General features: G+C 31.1%; 1 protein-coding gene and 1 long non-coding RNA gene across 6 annotated transcripts in view; both read right to left on the bottom strand.

Annotated features, from left to right (window-relative positions):
- LOC119634926 overlaps nucleotides 1–5,017 on the bottom strand; it is a 117,590-nt gene extending 112,573 nt beyond the window's left edge. For all 4 annotated transcript variants that reach the window (XM_038029361.1, XM_038029364.1, XM_038029363.1 and 1 more), the window contains exon 1: nucleotides 4,261–5,017. In XM_038029361.1, coding sequence (XP_037885289.1) covers nucleotides 4,261–4,617 — 357 coding nt within the window. In that variant the 5' untranslated portion in view covers nucleotides 4,618–5,017. The remainder of the gene's footprint in view (nucleotides 1–4,260) is intronic.
- A 113-nt stretch (nucleotides 5,018–5,130) lies between these two features.
- The window catches only part of LOC119634930, a 24,725-nt gene continuing 13,862 nt past the window's right edge, over nucleotides 5,131–15,993 (bottom strand). Inside the window, exons 2-3 of one of the 2 annotated variants that reach the window (XR_005246998.1) lie at nucleotides 6,143–6,747; nucleotides 5,131–5,339 (exon numbers count right to left, since the gene is read on the bottom strand). This is a non-coding gene — a long non-coding RNA (uncharacterized LOC119634930). The remainder of the gene's footprint in view (nucleotides 5,340–6,142; nucleotides 6,748–15,993) is intronic. The other variant, XR_005246999.1, reaches the window with a different exon arrangement.

The raw sequence follows: 15,993 nt of genomic DNA, 5'->3' as shown, positions 1-15,993 counted from the left end.
AGTGATGTGAGGTATTTAATGGTCGGCCACGTCCCACTATGGTCTTTTCACTTGTCTTTCTTCTTGCAAGATGTTTGTAAAAAATACTTTGATTGAAAACAAATTCTTTTAAGTGAATTTATTTTCGAATACTTCAATGGTATTACGCTGCTAATGAACAAGAAGAATTACAGTAAATATAAGACACCGAACTTTGAAGTGAAATTGCAAGAAATATGGCAAATATACAATGTAGTTGCGTTTGCTATAAAGTTAAGGATTAATTCTAATGATAAAAGTTGCATCACCCCCAACAACATACAACCCACAATTACAAACATTAATAGTGCCATTTACACTTGAAAGCAGTGAATAGACATTAAGGAGAATTTTGATATTTTGATGTTTACGTTTTTCAAAATGCAATAAAAATCATTTGCAGACATTTATGAATTTTTTTTTGCTAAAATGATTACAACATAACAAAACATAAGGAAATTAAAAGCCAATAATGATTTACTTAATACACTTAAAATTTAAAAATCCTACAGTTTAGCACTATAGACTTTTCTGACTTGAGTGGAGAAGTGGGAGAAAAAGAGTAAAATCAATGCAGCCTCAACTTTTGGGATTATACTGTGCGTAACTATGACTAGCAAGCTAGTCCTTGAAGGAAGCAATTCCCAGTAAACAATTTCGTAAAAGCTTTCCGTCTTCATTTAATACTAAAGCTAAGTGTACTGTGTAACGTCGTCTGCATAAGCTATCAAGTAACTGAATGAGATTGTGTCACCGAGCGTTGTTGGGACAACCCGGAGCGCAAACTCCTCTTCTAACATCAAGAAACTGGCTCATAAAAGCCTGAATAACTGCAAGTTATAAGAGGTTGCAGGAGTTTTGAAATTACGAAAGCACTTTTTTTTTCTTTCTTCTTTTACCCAAACAATATAAAACGTCAAGAATATTTTCCCAAAGTTTTCAGTTAAGCGAAGTAAAAACTTATCGAACACAGCCCTAGAGTTACTTTGCCTATTAAATTCGATCGATGTGGCAGGTTTAGCGAGCTTTCTCATCGAGACGTGAGTCATGGGACACAATTTTTTACACACATTGTTCAAACGCGATTTGTTTTCTCATAATTAATTACATAAATATCAATATTTTTCTGTTTAGATATTAAGATTATATGGGATGTGATTGGAAAACTTATCCGATCCGAAAACATTTTCAATAGCGTTTGTCCTTGGACTAAAGCATGCCAGCGTAACTAAATTTCATTGAAGTATCTCAAAAATTGCTGCCTTTAAATTACACCATAAGAAAGTAAGACAGACAGACGGACAGACTAGCTTGAATTGATTCAGAAAATGACTGAATCGCTTTCAAGTCCTTCTAGGCGTTGCATACATACGCCCTGATAAAACCCGTACACTGCAAATGATGTAGTGGGCAAAAAAAAAAAGAAACAAAAAGACTTTGTGCAAAAATTATGACTTGAGACTCATTCGGTTAGATACTTCCACCGCTAACAGGGCACACCTACTATCTGTAGGGGATTAGTGCAACGGATATCCGTTGCATAAACAGCTAATATATATTTTGATAAAACGATGCAGAAAACTCATCGAATTATTTCTTTTTCAAAGTTATTTTTGGATCATCATTATTCGGCGTTCAATTTTTTTTCTTTATTTTAATTTATGTTGTTAGTTTATAGTAGCTAGTTAACCTTATTGTCAAACAAATATTGAATTTTGATTATTCCCGCAAGACATTTTTCCGAAAGACAAGCAATTTAATATATGTATGTATAAGAAATTTTAATAATAATATGAATCTTTCTTATTTCTTCTTTCGCCTTTGACGTTATGTCGTCTTGACGATGAGTAAATGATACTAAGAAGGAAAGAATTTCCTTTTTTTTTTGTTTATATTCTTTTTCAAAAGTTGAAATTCCACTTTTGCATTGTAGGGAAACATTCCAAAGAGTTTTAGCATTTTCCCTCAATAAAATGCACACAAAAATCAAATTATTATTACTACTATTAAAATTCTTGTAGTTGCACTTGGTATAAGGTATAAGTGCAATAAGAAGAAGAACAAGAGGAATAAGAAGAAGACTAAGAAGAAGAAGAAGAAGGAGAATGGGGGAAGAGGGAGACGGAGAAATATAAAGAGGCTAACAATTTCAACCCGACCTGACATTTGTAATCAACCCCAGTGTTAACGAAAAACTATAAACACAATGTCTAACCCCCTGCTTTTCCTAGATAAGGTACCCTTTAAAAAAAAAAAAAAAACAAAAAAGAGCATTTCTTGGTCTTGCATTCTTAGAAGGATAGAAATAGTAAGCAACGCCAAGCTCAGAAGCGGCCACAGCAGCACGATGAACAACAGCAGCAATAATAGAAATGAGGGCAATAAAATTTTATCACAATTAAAAGGGGAAAAAATGTCAAATTTTAGAAATAAAAGAAAAAACACAGCATCAAATAAACAAAAAAAAAAAAAAAAAAAACAAAAAAAAAAAAAAAATAAACCGAAATTAGAAAATTTCAAATCACAAATTGTAACAGCTGCACATCTACATCTATGCATACAAATATATATATGTGCGTGTGTGTGTATGTAAAAATAAGGCAGTTAGATACACAAGGGGAATCAATTCAGGTGGTAGCAATGGTGATAGTGGGTTGGATGTTGATATAACACGTACAAAGACAAAGCAAAGGTGGTGGATATGGTGGCAGTTACGGTAGTGTAGCAAAGTAGAGAGAAATGCACCCGACTGTATATATATATATATATATATATATATATATATATATATATATGTATATATGTATATTGGCCAAAAATATCTTTAAAATATATGCCAGATAATAGATAGTCTAAAAAATATTAAGCCTAATAGTAGAAATCTTATACGCTATTCTCAAATATCGTTTATAAATTAAGCATGAGACAATTGTATAGAATGAATATACATCAAGGCTCTATACTTTTTAAACAAATTAATATATTATACATCTGTGTGTTATAAGTACAATTGCTAAGGATTAAATTAACAACAACCAACGGACTCAATAAATGCATGAATAGACGAACGACGACTGAATGAACAAACGAACAAATGAATGTTACAGATTAGGGTCAGTTACTAAGAGGGCGCATCAAAAACCAAAGGCCACGTAGCCATACTCTACAATTCATTTTTAATATAATTAAAAAAAACAAAAAAAAAAAAATATATATATATATATATATATATATGTGTATATAAATATGTAGGTTTTTTTTCGAAATTTTTCCAATAACAACAAAGTTGTTGTCAACTTTTGTTCATTTGGTTGTAGATTTAAGAAAAGAACAAAAAACATTGCATTGAATTAAGTTTTTTTTTTTTATATATATATATATATATATATATATATATTTTTTTTTTTTTTTTTTTTAAATTAAATTGTGGGACGTTTGACTTTATTAAATTAAATGAAAAGCTTCATGTCTAAGCATAAAATTTCTATTTTTGATTTTTTTATTTTTTTTTTGTTTTCAAATTTGAATAGAGAGAGAATTTATTAGCGCGTACACTATAAAGAGCTGAGCTCTTCGTTGCCGTGTTAATTACAGATTGTTTGCATACATCAAAATGACACCTTTTGCTCTGTTTTCAAGCACATATTTTTTAAAGGGAGTTTGTATGGGTTAGTGTAAATGCATTTTTGTATAAGCATTACATTTGTTTATGTGTATGTATGGGATTTCTTATCCTGCACTTTTTTATTTATATGAATTATATGAAGTTTTTTTTTTTGTTTTCATAGGGATTTTCAACACTATAGATGCTGTTCCTGTTTTTTTTTTTTTTTTTTTTTTTTTTTTTTGGTTTTGGGTTGCTACTGCTTGCTGATGACAAAATATGCAAACGTGCTTAATTAACAGCAACTAACACACTTAGATATATATATATATATATATATATATATATATATACATATATACATATATGAGGAGAATTGACTAACTAACGAGCAGCTATGTCTATGTGGAACGTCAACAACACGAACAACAAAACTATATAGTCACACACATCTAACACCTAAATGTGTTGTAAAGGCACCTATATATATATATATATATATATAGATATATAAATATATATGTAAAAAAATGAAAAAAAAAAATTGTGTCACTAGCCAGCAAACCTCCCTAGGTAAAAGCAAGTCAGTTATTTTTTTTTTTTTTTCTGCATTACACTCTACATTGCACTTTACTTACCGGTGTTGAATAGGGATGCGCTGTTAGTCTAACTCCATCCGTTTCCAATTGTTCACGTATCACTATATCTAGTTCATTCGGTGGCGTTTCGCATAATATTTCCGTACTGCCTGACAGCGAATTGGGATCGTTGAGCATAAAGTAAACGGAAGCGGCACCCTTTTCACGTAACTGACGTATACTTTTCAACAGTTTATGACGATGTGCTGGATTCTCAACACCGATGGCATCTAAATCTGGATCACCGACTTGTTTGCATATTTCCAAATCATCGTAGCCATTGTCAAGAAAACTTTCCGCATACTGAGCTAAACCCAAAGCACGCAACCATTCGCATACAATATTACTAACGGCCATCTTTACGTGATTTACGTGATAAGTTAAGTTAAACGGGTAACGTAAGTAAGCAAAGCTTGCTTTCTCTTTTTTGATTTTTTTATTTTTTTTTTATTCCTTTACTTGCGTTTTTTTTTTTTTTTTTGTTTTTTTTTTTTGTTTTTATTTAACTAGCTCCTATTACTAGCTTGTCCAGCAATTACCATAACAAAATACTAATTTTCTGTTTGCCACTATATATTTACAAAAAATATTAAAATGAAAACACAAAAAAAAAAAAAGGGGAAATTTCTAAATGTTGCTTATGGATCACAACATTCTCGTTGAATAAAGCGATGAAGACGAAGACGTTGATTTTGTATTTTTTGTTTGATTTTACTTAAAATTGCTTGTTATGCATTCTATTTTATTTTGTTTTATTTTTTTCCTTTTTTTCTTTTTTTTTTTTTTGTAATATATGTATATACATCTATATGTATGTATGTATTTGTTTTATTTTAACACTCATCACTCCTTGTTAGTTTACTATTTATTTATTTAATATTATTAAGATTGGTATAGTTGCGTTTGTTGTTGCTTTTTTTTTTGTATTGTTGGTATTTGTATGTTGTAATGGCTTTTTAGAGTTCAGGTAGATGGGAAGTTCATGAACATTTTGTGAAAACATGCAATTTCCGTTGCAAACACAAAAACGCTCATTTGCTTAAACACCTTAATATACGTATACTTGGGCGCTCGCACATCTACATAAACACAATAATATTAAACGCATACATGAGCGAGCTCATAAAACAACAAAACTACTAAATAAGCGAACGCATACACACGAACGATGCACTTTGCCATTTATATACATAAGTGTATGTAATAATAATAATAATAATAATAATAATAATAATGGAAAATATTATTATTATGCACCATTATTAGTGTAGTTTACACACGTGAAACTTCTTAATTGAATTTATAGCACTCAAACGAACCGAACCGAACCGAATGAGCGTACATTAGCGTTAGCGTTTCATTTTAATTTTTATTTTTTTATTTGCATAATAACCAAAATAATAAAAAAAAAAAAAAAAAAAAAACACAAATACACACACACACACACACACGCACATAAAAACAAGAACCAGGAGAAAAAAAAAAAAAAGAACGATTCGTTATTAAATGAGCATAAAGGAGGGAGATTGTATGCATTTATAGCAGCGCTACGCACACAGCTACACAAATATACATACATATTTTTTATATTATTCGCAGTTATGCCATGCTATTGCTGCTTCTGTTTCCCATATTTTATGGTCGTAATCTCTGAACGATAATAACGGTGCAAATAACTCGTGCTTAATGCAAAGCACATACACTTATACATTGAATCATGAAAGTCTAAAGCATTTCATTAACCAAACATATATATATACATATATATATATATATATATTTATTTATATATATATTTATATATATATATATATATATATATATATATATATATATATATATATTTATATATATATGTATATATATAGTTATGCTTGCATACGCCGTCGTTAGTTACTCTGTCAATGAGACGACAGCATCGCCATGCACAATTGTAACAGGATTTCGTATTTAGTTGAACCGTTTACTTATTTCTATCTCTTTCTCACTCTTTCGCTTTCTTTGCTTATTTCAATCTTCTTAATAACATTTCCAAGGATCCTTTTACGCAGAGTATGGACTTCTATCCATGCGTATGTTTAAGTATTTGAATATCTTCTCACTGTCTTACTTCGTATATGTATATCTCGGTGTCAAAGTGGATGTTACTGATACTTATTGTTGTGTCTTGTTTGTTAGCTAGACAGGCTGCCAGCTCATTTCCGTTCTAAAGTCAAAAGATGACTGCCTGACTGTTTGAGTTAAGGCTTTTCATTTGTTGTCGTCGGCTTATTTTCAATACGCGTTGAAATATTGCTATTATTATTGTTGTTGTTGTTGTTGCTGTTGCTGTTGCTGTTGCTCTGCTTCTTGTTCTTGTTTTTCGTGTTGCTGTGTTTATTGCTGTGGACATCTATAACAAATATTGGTTGTGGTTGTCGTTGCAATTGGTCGTTGTTGTTGTTGTTGTTCTTAATGTTATATTGAAGTTTTCTCGTTATTATAGCTCTGTAAGTAATGAAAATAAGAATAAATTAATTAAATTTGAATTCATATTCATTCAAAGTAAAAGAAATAACGCAGTTTGGCAGTTTTTTCATGCATAAAATTTCTTATCTATACATCAGCTAAGTGTTAATTTTACAATAATTTCCTGATTACTTTTTTTAATCATCATCTTTCGCTTAAGTTATCAATATATTATAATTTTAATAATTCTTTTGCAACACTTTAATATGAATTTCGTAGGTGAGTATAATTGAATCGCGTAAATTTCTAAACCAATTTTGCTCGATACGGTCGTATTTTTAGCAATCCTAAAGTAATAAAAATTTAATATTAAACGGTAAAATCTCCTAAATGTATTCCCCTTTAAATGTATTAACATAAGATGCAACCTTAACAGCGACTTTCTTGCGAATGGATATATCGAAAATATATTTTATAAATAATTTATGATATATTAGGTGTTCCACAATGTCTTGATTTTTCAAAAAAATGTACATATATGAAGATTGTCTTTAGGTGGTCAACACTTTTTAGAACTAACTAAAAGTATTTACTAACGTCAAGATTACTATTCTTTACGCTAGCTAAGGTAGAAAATATTTCCAGCATATATATATATATATATATATATATATATATACATATATATGAATGAAATGAAGAGTTTTAAATCGACTTAGAAAAGGTTCTATGTTCATACGTCTATTTGGTAGTTAGTTAGTACTCTCACAACCATAAAAACCGATTAGGCAAGTAAAAATGAACTGAAGGAATTGATATAACGACTCTTCAAAATGAAGCGTTATATGGGAAATGTTCGAAAAAGTGGTTCGAACTGAATCATTCTCAAAACACGTCAGTGTACCAGACCTCATCAAAGTATCTCTAAAATTGCGGCCTGTAGATTGAACCCAAGAAACCAAGACGCACAGACGGGCAGACAAAATTAAATCTATTCAGAGTTACTTTGTGAATCGATTGGTATAATAAAAGGTGACTCTAAATTTCCTCTGGGTATTGCATGCGTCCGGGCAAAGCTAATAATAAATCCTTGCACCACTACTGATGTATGGTATAAAGACATCGATCAATCAATATATATATATATATATATATGTACACAAATAAATGTTTGGATAGTTCCGTGCATACGTTTAAAGAGTTTTGTAAAATATTAAATTCGGCAAAATGAAATTTGCAGTGAAATTTATTTATAAGAAACAAAGCAAAACAAAATTGAAAAATCAATAACAACAAAAATGACACAAAATTCTGAGTAAAAAAAAAAAAAAAAAAAGTTTTTAAATTGAAACGAAATAGCACAACATACATACACAATGTGTTTCTATAAATACTTCGTATAGATATTTACCCAAACCAATCAGAGCATTCGTGCACTAACAGTCGTGGTTAGGTCACAAGCAAACCCGCAATATGTAGGAAATTTATCTGTCATTTGCAGAGAATCTTGGGCTAATATTCTGTTAACATAAATTACAGGACCATTTAAAAGAAACTTGTAGCAATCCTTTCGACCTAGAATGCCCATTGCTAAAAAAAAAAAAGAAAATCCATACTTTATGTATAGATATGTATACATGTTTTATATACATATACTCATCATCTCAAACTAATTAAAAAAAAAAAAAAAACGACCAAACAATTTTTTTGAGAGCTACCTTACATATAGTCCTGTAAGACATTTTAACCAAATATTAAGCCAAATCTTATATTTGTTTATATGTGGAGGGACACATATAAGACTCAGCTCTAACGAAATATAACTTCTTTGTCGTCTACTATTTATAGTCAAATGTAAATTAGAATCCAACAACTGACTCGCCCTCAATAAGCACAGAACTCCTACAACCTCTATATATGACGTCGTATATATCAATATCCAAGATTCAGATCAATGTGTATCCAGTTTTCCTGGAATGGTTAGGGAAATCGCACCCTTTATAACAACTTGATGTATGCTTTTGGATATCATACAAAATATGTATGTATACTCTTCATCCGATTAAGCAAACCAATCAATGGAATGAAATGTGATAAGCAATCTGCCCGTCCGTCCTTTACCGGTTCGTGAAATTTTCGCAATCACAAATTTGAAGACTAAAGACTAAAGAAATATACGCTTTCCCCCCAGGGGTTTTTGCCCATCAAATTTCAAAATTATAATGAATCGCTCAAGCAATGTTCATGAATTTGAATAGATTTGCGATTATTAGCAAAAGTTGTTACGGGAGATATTGGTGTGACAATGAGTCCATACCGATTAATAAAATATACGATGAGCATCCAAAATTCGTTGCAAAGGTTCAATGTGTAGCGACCTAACTCTCTATTTATTTCATATTTTCTATGCAAATGATTCTAGTAAAAGAAAGTAGTTTTAAATTACAATTCATTAGCTGCCAGTAAATGTCAATGCGGTGGGCAATAAATTGAATGATTAATGCTAAGACCCTTATATGAAACTACAGTTATCTTAGAAATAATATCAAAATATTTTCACATATATTTTTTCTTCGAAATCCGGGTAAAAGAAACAAGAAATAATCGATCTAATGAAAAAAATAAATAAATGAATAAAAGAAAAAAGTGTTTGTGTGCATGTGAGCGAGTAATCGATAGCACTTTCGCTTATGCTTTGTCGCTTGAGTTAAGGTAAAGTTTGTCTGTCGTTTTATTGATTCTTAAGAAATTCTATTCAATATTCGGTCATGTTGTGTGTCTACGAATGTCTGTCAACTTTTTTTTTTTTTTTGAAACTACTTTGCATTTGTATACCGATCGTATGATCGTATCTGTCATCTCAGTACCTATCCTTTGTAATAGTGATGGAGAATAATTTAATCTTTACTTTTTGTGGTTAAATATATGTTTGTTACCGTTGTTGCGGTTTTCTTTAAAGGAATACGCATACCACGAAAATCTTATAAACATTGCCGATCGTACTCGATATTAATCATTTAGATAAATGAAAACACTTTACAATGCCTGTACGTTTAATTTATCGTTTTATAATTTTATTTTAACTATTAGGGTGGTCGTACCTAAAGTCCAACATAGACCATAAAATGTCAATATCGCCGAGATGATAGGTTGGTTTTTGAGACTGAAATTGTCGAAGCGATATTTGGCAAATCATCTTTGGCAGAGCCGAACATCTACAACTTCACATTCGACTATGTTACATAAGTTTTTACAAGCAAGCGATGCATTGCTTCTCGTTTGGAAGTCATGCCGAAATCCAAAGCACTGTAAAGTGTTTTTTTAATCTATTTTGGAAGGTTTGTTATATAATAATACCTTAAATGAGACCTTCTGCTTGCCGTGAACTAGCAAAAAAAAAAAAAAACTGCCTGTGTGTTTAGTGAAAAATGATAGAATTTTCGCTTGCAATCTGTTAAAAGAATATAAGCAAAATTGGCCAACCTAAGGCACGTGACATTTCCTTAAGGGTTTTAGGAAATTTATTCGTCTTTTTCATTTAATTATGAAATATTCATGCAGTGCCCTAAAGCATTTTATTACTTGATTTACTTATTTTTGGCAGTCGGAATTGCTTCTTCTTTTTTTTTTTTTGGGTAACAATAAATAACAAATATTATTGCAGGCAGACAGTGTATATATATATATATATATATATATATATAATTGTCGGTAACGATATAAATGTTTAAATTTATACGCTTTTTTAACTATTCTTTATTACTTTGTGTATTTATTTAGGTTTTACGAACACAATTCTACTCACTCACACATATAACGTTATTATCATACTTTAACATCCTTACAGCCATCATCATCAGTCATTAGTCATTATCGTATTTTATGGACTATTTTCAAGTTTATTTACTGTCTGACACAAGTGTAAATGAGAAAAGTACACACACACATATATATATATATACATATATATATATATATATCCACATATAACGTCCATATGTCTATGCAAGTATAGTTGAGGGTAAAGAAAAAATGCGTGTATGCTTAGGTCTTAACATTTCTTTGTCTATCTGGGGTGTTAATGAATTTAGTGCAACTAAATCCTGCTAAGGCTATTAACACCTTTCTTATGTTTCATTATTGTTTGTTGCTTATTGCAAAAAAAGCAAATAATGTTTCGATCAAGTGTTTACTTTACTTTTATTTGAACAATGAAAAAAACTGTTCTGTTTAAAAAGCACAGAAATACAGAAATTCAGTTATGTTAGCTTAGTATCAGGCAGAGACCCTGAAGGCGAATCTTTGATTACTCCAACGGCAATAATAATAATGAAGATATTTTTGCTTTTTAGAGCAGCAGATGAAGATCATTTTCTCTTTACGGCAGTTTCAAGGCATCGTTTAAAGCATGTGTTGCCCTGAAACGTACATCACTCAGATATATTGTAATCTTAGTGACGTCTCCTATGGGCGAATTTAGATTCGTTTTTTAACATGAATCTTCGATGCAATGAGTTATATACAATTTTTGCTTTTATTTATGCAGTAAAAGCAAGCACCGAATATAATTATTTATCAGGAATTAATTTTTTATTAATTTTTTTTTTTTTTTTTGATTTTTTATTAAATATGTTTGCTTTAACTCATTTTTTTTCTTTTGTTATCTTTATTGCAGTTTTTCTACCCAACAGCGAAGATGGAAATGTATTCATTTTCGCCACACCTTTTCAGCACACAAAAATAAGTTTCGGTAAGTTAAACAGTATATATATTAAATGTATTCTTGATCAATATCAAATTCTAAATCAAATTAAGCATGTCCATCTGTCCTTGTGAGTGGAAGTGTGTACTAGACATTCTTCCGTCATCATCAAAAAAAACATTAGTACTTACGTTATTAATTATGTTACGATTCGAAAAGGTTTACAGTATTTGACCGATACAACAACAACAACAACAGTAGACTATAAGCTAAATACACTTTTACATTCAAAAGTAAAAAAAAAATTGAGATTTTCTTCCTAAAACTCATGAAGCTACAGAGAGCAAGTTTCCACCCGCAGCCTTTGTGTGATTGTATAGTACCTTTACATAGACGGAAAAAACTGGCCTCGCCTGCCCAACATTAGAAAGTAACAAAATTGGAACAGGTATGTCGAACACCCAGAAGAAATTGAGATATGCCCCCCCTTTTATTACAGTCGATGTCTGTCCGTCTTGTCTTTTTGTCTTTTCAACCTATAGATCGCAATTTCTGAGATGATTTGATGAAATCTAGTACACGGACAGGTTTTGGCTAAAGGAAGAATCCTATGTTTCGGATCGGGTGTTCTTTTCATCCACTTACCATATAACAATTTATTTTGAAAAGTCGTTATGTGAATAATGCGATATAAGGTATTTACTAGCGGTTCATGTCCCACTATAGTGATTTTAATAGATTTCTTGATTTTTATGTTCTTTCCAAGATAAAAGTGAAGGGGGTATAAACGACTCGACCGCATTCGAAAGTACTTTTCTTATTTGTTTATTGTATTGTTCGAGCAAAATACAACATTGTACAAAAATGCATGCACTTGATGGGATCTCTGGAAAGAATTTTTAGATTTTACTAACGGAACGACTACCCAAGACCCTGCAGCAAGTGGGAGACGGTTATGAATAAATTAATTGTTACATAGGCAGCTAAATCGCAGCTGAATCGTATGGCCCTGAAGGATCTATGCACTCTATGAAGCCTTTAGCGACTTACTAATTAGTTTAACTTCTCTTTTATAAAAATCTCTACTTTCTTGAATTTAATGCGTTATATGTTTTAATTATATATATGGAAATAATCTCTAAACAAACTTTGTGCTTTTTCCTTTCAATTTGACCCAAAAAAAGAGAAAAAAAAAAAAAACAAAATTTTTTATATTAATTTGTACGACTTTGGTTGCTTTGGTAGCAAATGAACGACTAACGGAAATCGTTAGCTCAATTTACACTGATGAAGTTTACGTGTTGATGATCATTAAGATGTATATTTAAATGTTATAAATGGAATCACATTATTATATTCATAGTGCAGAAAAAGTTGTGAATTTACTCTCTCTTTCTCTCTCTTTCTCTCTCTCTCTCTCTCTCTCTCTCTCTCTCGGCTGGTAATAATAAATACTAACAACACATTTTCATTTTACTATTAATGCCTGTTCGCCTTATAGGCTTTGATATTTTTTAAAAGCAATTAATTCAAAAAAAAAAAGGTTAGAGTAATGATTGCGATAACAATTCCCTGTTAAGGGATATTGCCTACTATTGTTCAGATTCGCTTTTCTCATTCAATCAGCATCAGTTTCGTAATAAAAGCTTCATATAAATTCCATGAATTTCTCCTTATTGCTCCCCTTTTGCATATATATCAACTAAGACTTTAAGTACTAGATTCTCATTACGTTTCGCTTACATAATCTATACACCATTATCTTATATAGGAGCTTACTAATTTGATTGTGTATGTGTGTATGTTTATACTAGAAAGAGGTTCGTATAAGCTAAATAATTCGAAGTCATACATAAGTCCTACGTTTCTTATATGAGAGAGACTCTATGTTTAATGTCTGCATCTGCTTAGATAGCGTGTAGGAACTACAAGAAAAATTTCTCCAAACGGAAACTGAGTGAAAGTTAAAGGGCCGAATATTAAATTGTACATGTCTTCGACGGCCGCATTCTAACTGATCTGGGCTAGCAGTTCCCATCATCAAAATTTCTAATACATATTTCTAGGTTGCGAAAGGACTTGTAATATGTATATATATATATATGTAATGTACACATACGAACTTGCTCCGCGGCGAAATAGTGCAGTTTTGCAAATTAATATGCAAAAGGAGTTATATTTAAATGCCAGCAGCTAGCAAGTATTCAATATTGGATTGCAAGAGCAAACATTCATTCATTCTTAACCTATAAATTCCACCCTTTTATTATTATTATTATTATTAATTTCGCCAGAGAAATAAATTCTAAGACTAAACTCTTAAAAGCACTAACATCTAAGGCTATCGGCTTTTTTTATTAAAAACTCTACCGCACTTGAGATTCGAACCCACGACCATTGACTTGCTAGCCGAGATCCCTCGCCTTCGGCTACTCAGGCGGATATTCCACCCTTTTAATACGTATCATATATATGTAATCTTAGCCATTCTACCCTAGGTATTGTGTCTTATCTGTACTATGTGACATGTCGCATCCGACAATAGCCATACTTTACAGCGGGTATGGGTGCAGTCCGCGATTTGCCGAAGTTGCCCGTGATGTTGGCGAGTCCGGACCACTAAAGCTTCAAATAATTCTATCTACGTTGACTATCGAGTCAGTTGTGCAGCTATTACATGTGAAAGGTGTTAAAGGGTTTTTTTGCTGCTCATTAAGCTACGAAATGAACGATTTCAGGAGGAGGAGGAGGAGGAAGATTGATGCAGAATGTTGCATAGTTGCATAATAGTTGCACTTTGCTCCGGCCCTTACTATGATAGGAAAATGGATATTAATCCATTAAAAAAAAAAAAGTTGCCCACCCTTGCTATATAATTATATGAATACATATCTTACATAACTTATTTTATTGATCGCACACTATTATGCATATATATAGAATATATCGCAAATTATCTATCGAATCTTACAACACGTGTCTTGCATATCGCATCTTACTTATCGTTTCTGGCATGCGCTTGAAAATTATATTTTGACAAAAGCCAAGCTAAGAACATTAAATTCTCAAAAAAGCCAATTCCAATTTATTTATGTATATGTTTACGAGTTCCGACTTATTTACATGTGGTAGTTTTGATAATCCCGAGCAGACTATTGATGCATTATAAGAACACTAACAACAATCAGAGTTTTTTAACAAAAGATTATATAAATCTTATCTTATTATAGTTTTTGTAATGCTCCGATACACTGAAGTAATAAAAACCAGAAAAAAAAAAAACAATAAAATCATCCGATCTAAATTTTATTCAAAACTTACATATTTTGTTCAAAAGTTCCACATTCTAGGAATATCTTTACTATAGTAAAAGTAGACAGGTTATATTCTGTGTAATATATTATTATATCATCTTTATCGGTTCTCGAATGCCTACATAAGTGTTTCACAAGCATTTAACGAATTTAATATATCCCTTGTTGTAGATATAATTATGCTTATTATGCAATACCTTTTATTCAATATATTCAATTTTTGGCGCAATCTCATAATGTAAGTGAAGAAGTGAAGAAATTGCATTTTCGACTTTTGCAGCAAAACTTTCTTACTAAACACTTAGCAAGTGTGTTATACATACATAGTTTATCCTCTAGATGTTTTAGTATTTATTGAAATATTTATTTTTATTTATTTCTTTCTCACCAAATGTCTGTCTAGCTTTTGAAACTATCTTCTCAATCAGTTAATGGTGTCGTCTTCTTAAGCGTTAACGAGTACCCTCGTCAAACACGGAGTCATGTGTAATATGAAATTAGGTTATAATGAAACAACTTGACAAAATGTCATGTACACTATACTATGGCAAATGCATATTCATAATGATAAATTTGATGAATAAATTCGACGAGGACGAAGGGACAGATTATGATATTTATACTCGGCATACACAGTTAAATGATTGAGTTACATTTGAGCATTAAAAAAATCTCACAACGTCTATGCTTATCGCGTACAACGGATTGCTGTTATACAGCAATCGGTTCCATGTTGTCTTGAGCTACTTGTACAAAGCCCTTTGTCCAGATTATATAATCTATAATTATTTTAATTTCCCTCAGCTTAAGAAACACAGATTCCCTTTAAGAGAATGAACTATCCCAACTTTTGTGTTTTGTTGATTGTGAATCCATATAATGCAACATAAGCAGGCATATATGATCTATAGGAAACAACAAACGAAATGAAAACTTTATACCTTATGTGTTCTTAAAGCTTAGCATAGTTGTGGGGAATGGGGAAAGTGTGTGTGTGTGTGTGTGTGTGTGTGTGTGTTTGTGTGTGTGTGTGTGTTTGTGTGTGTGTTGATAGAAACGACGACTCTTGCTGCATACATAAACTTTTCTCTTATATGAAACGGAAAGTATATCCAATCACGAGTTTGTTTATATTCCTTATACGATAGGTACCCCTTACGTAAACACACATTTGAAATTAATATGCTCGGACCTCTTTTTTTTTTTTTTTTTTTGTTTTCGATTTTTGTTTCAATTAACATTTGCTTGAAAGTTGTTGCTGCTGTTGTT

Source organism: Glossina fuscipes, unplaced genomic scaffold (genome assembly GCF_014805625.2).
Source record: "Glossina fuscipes isolate IAEA_lab_2018 unplaced genomic scaffold, Yale_Gfus_2 3, whole genome shotgun sequence".
NCBI lineage: Eukaryota > Metazoa > Arthropoda > Insecta > Diptera > Glossinidae > Glossina > Glossina fuscipes.
The sequence above is the reverse complement of the archived record's forward strand: the minus strand, read 5'-3'. Positions and strand labels throughout refer to the sequence as shown.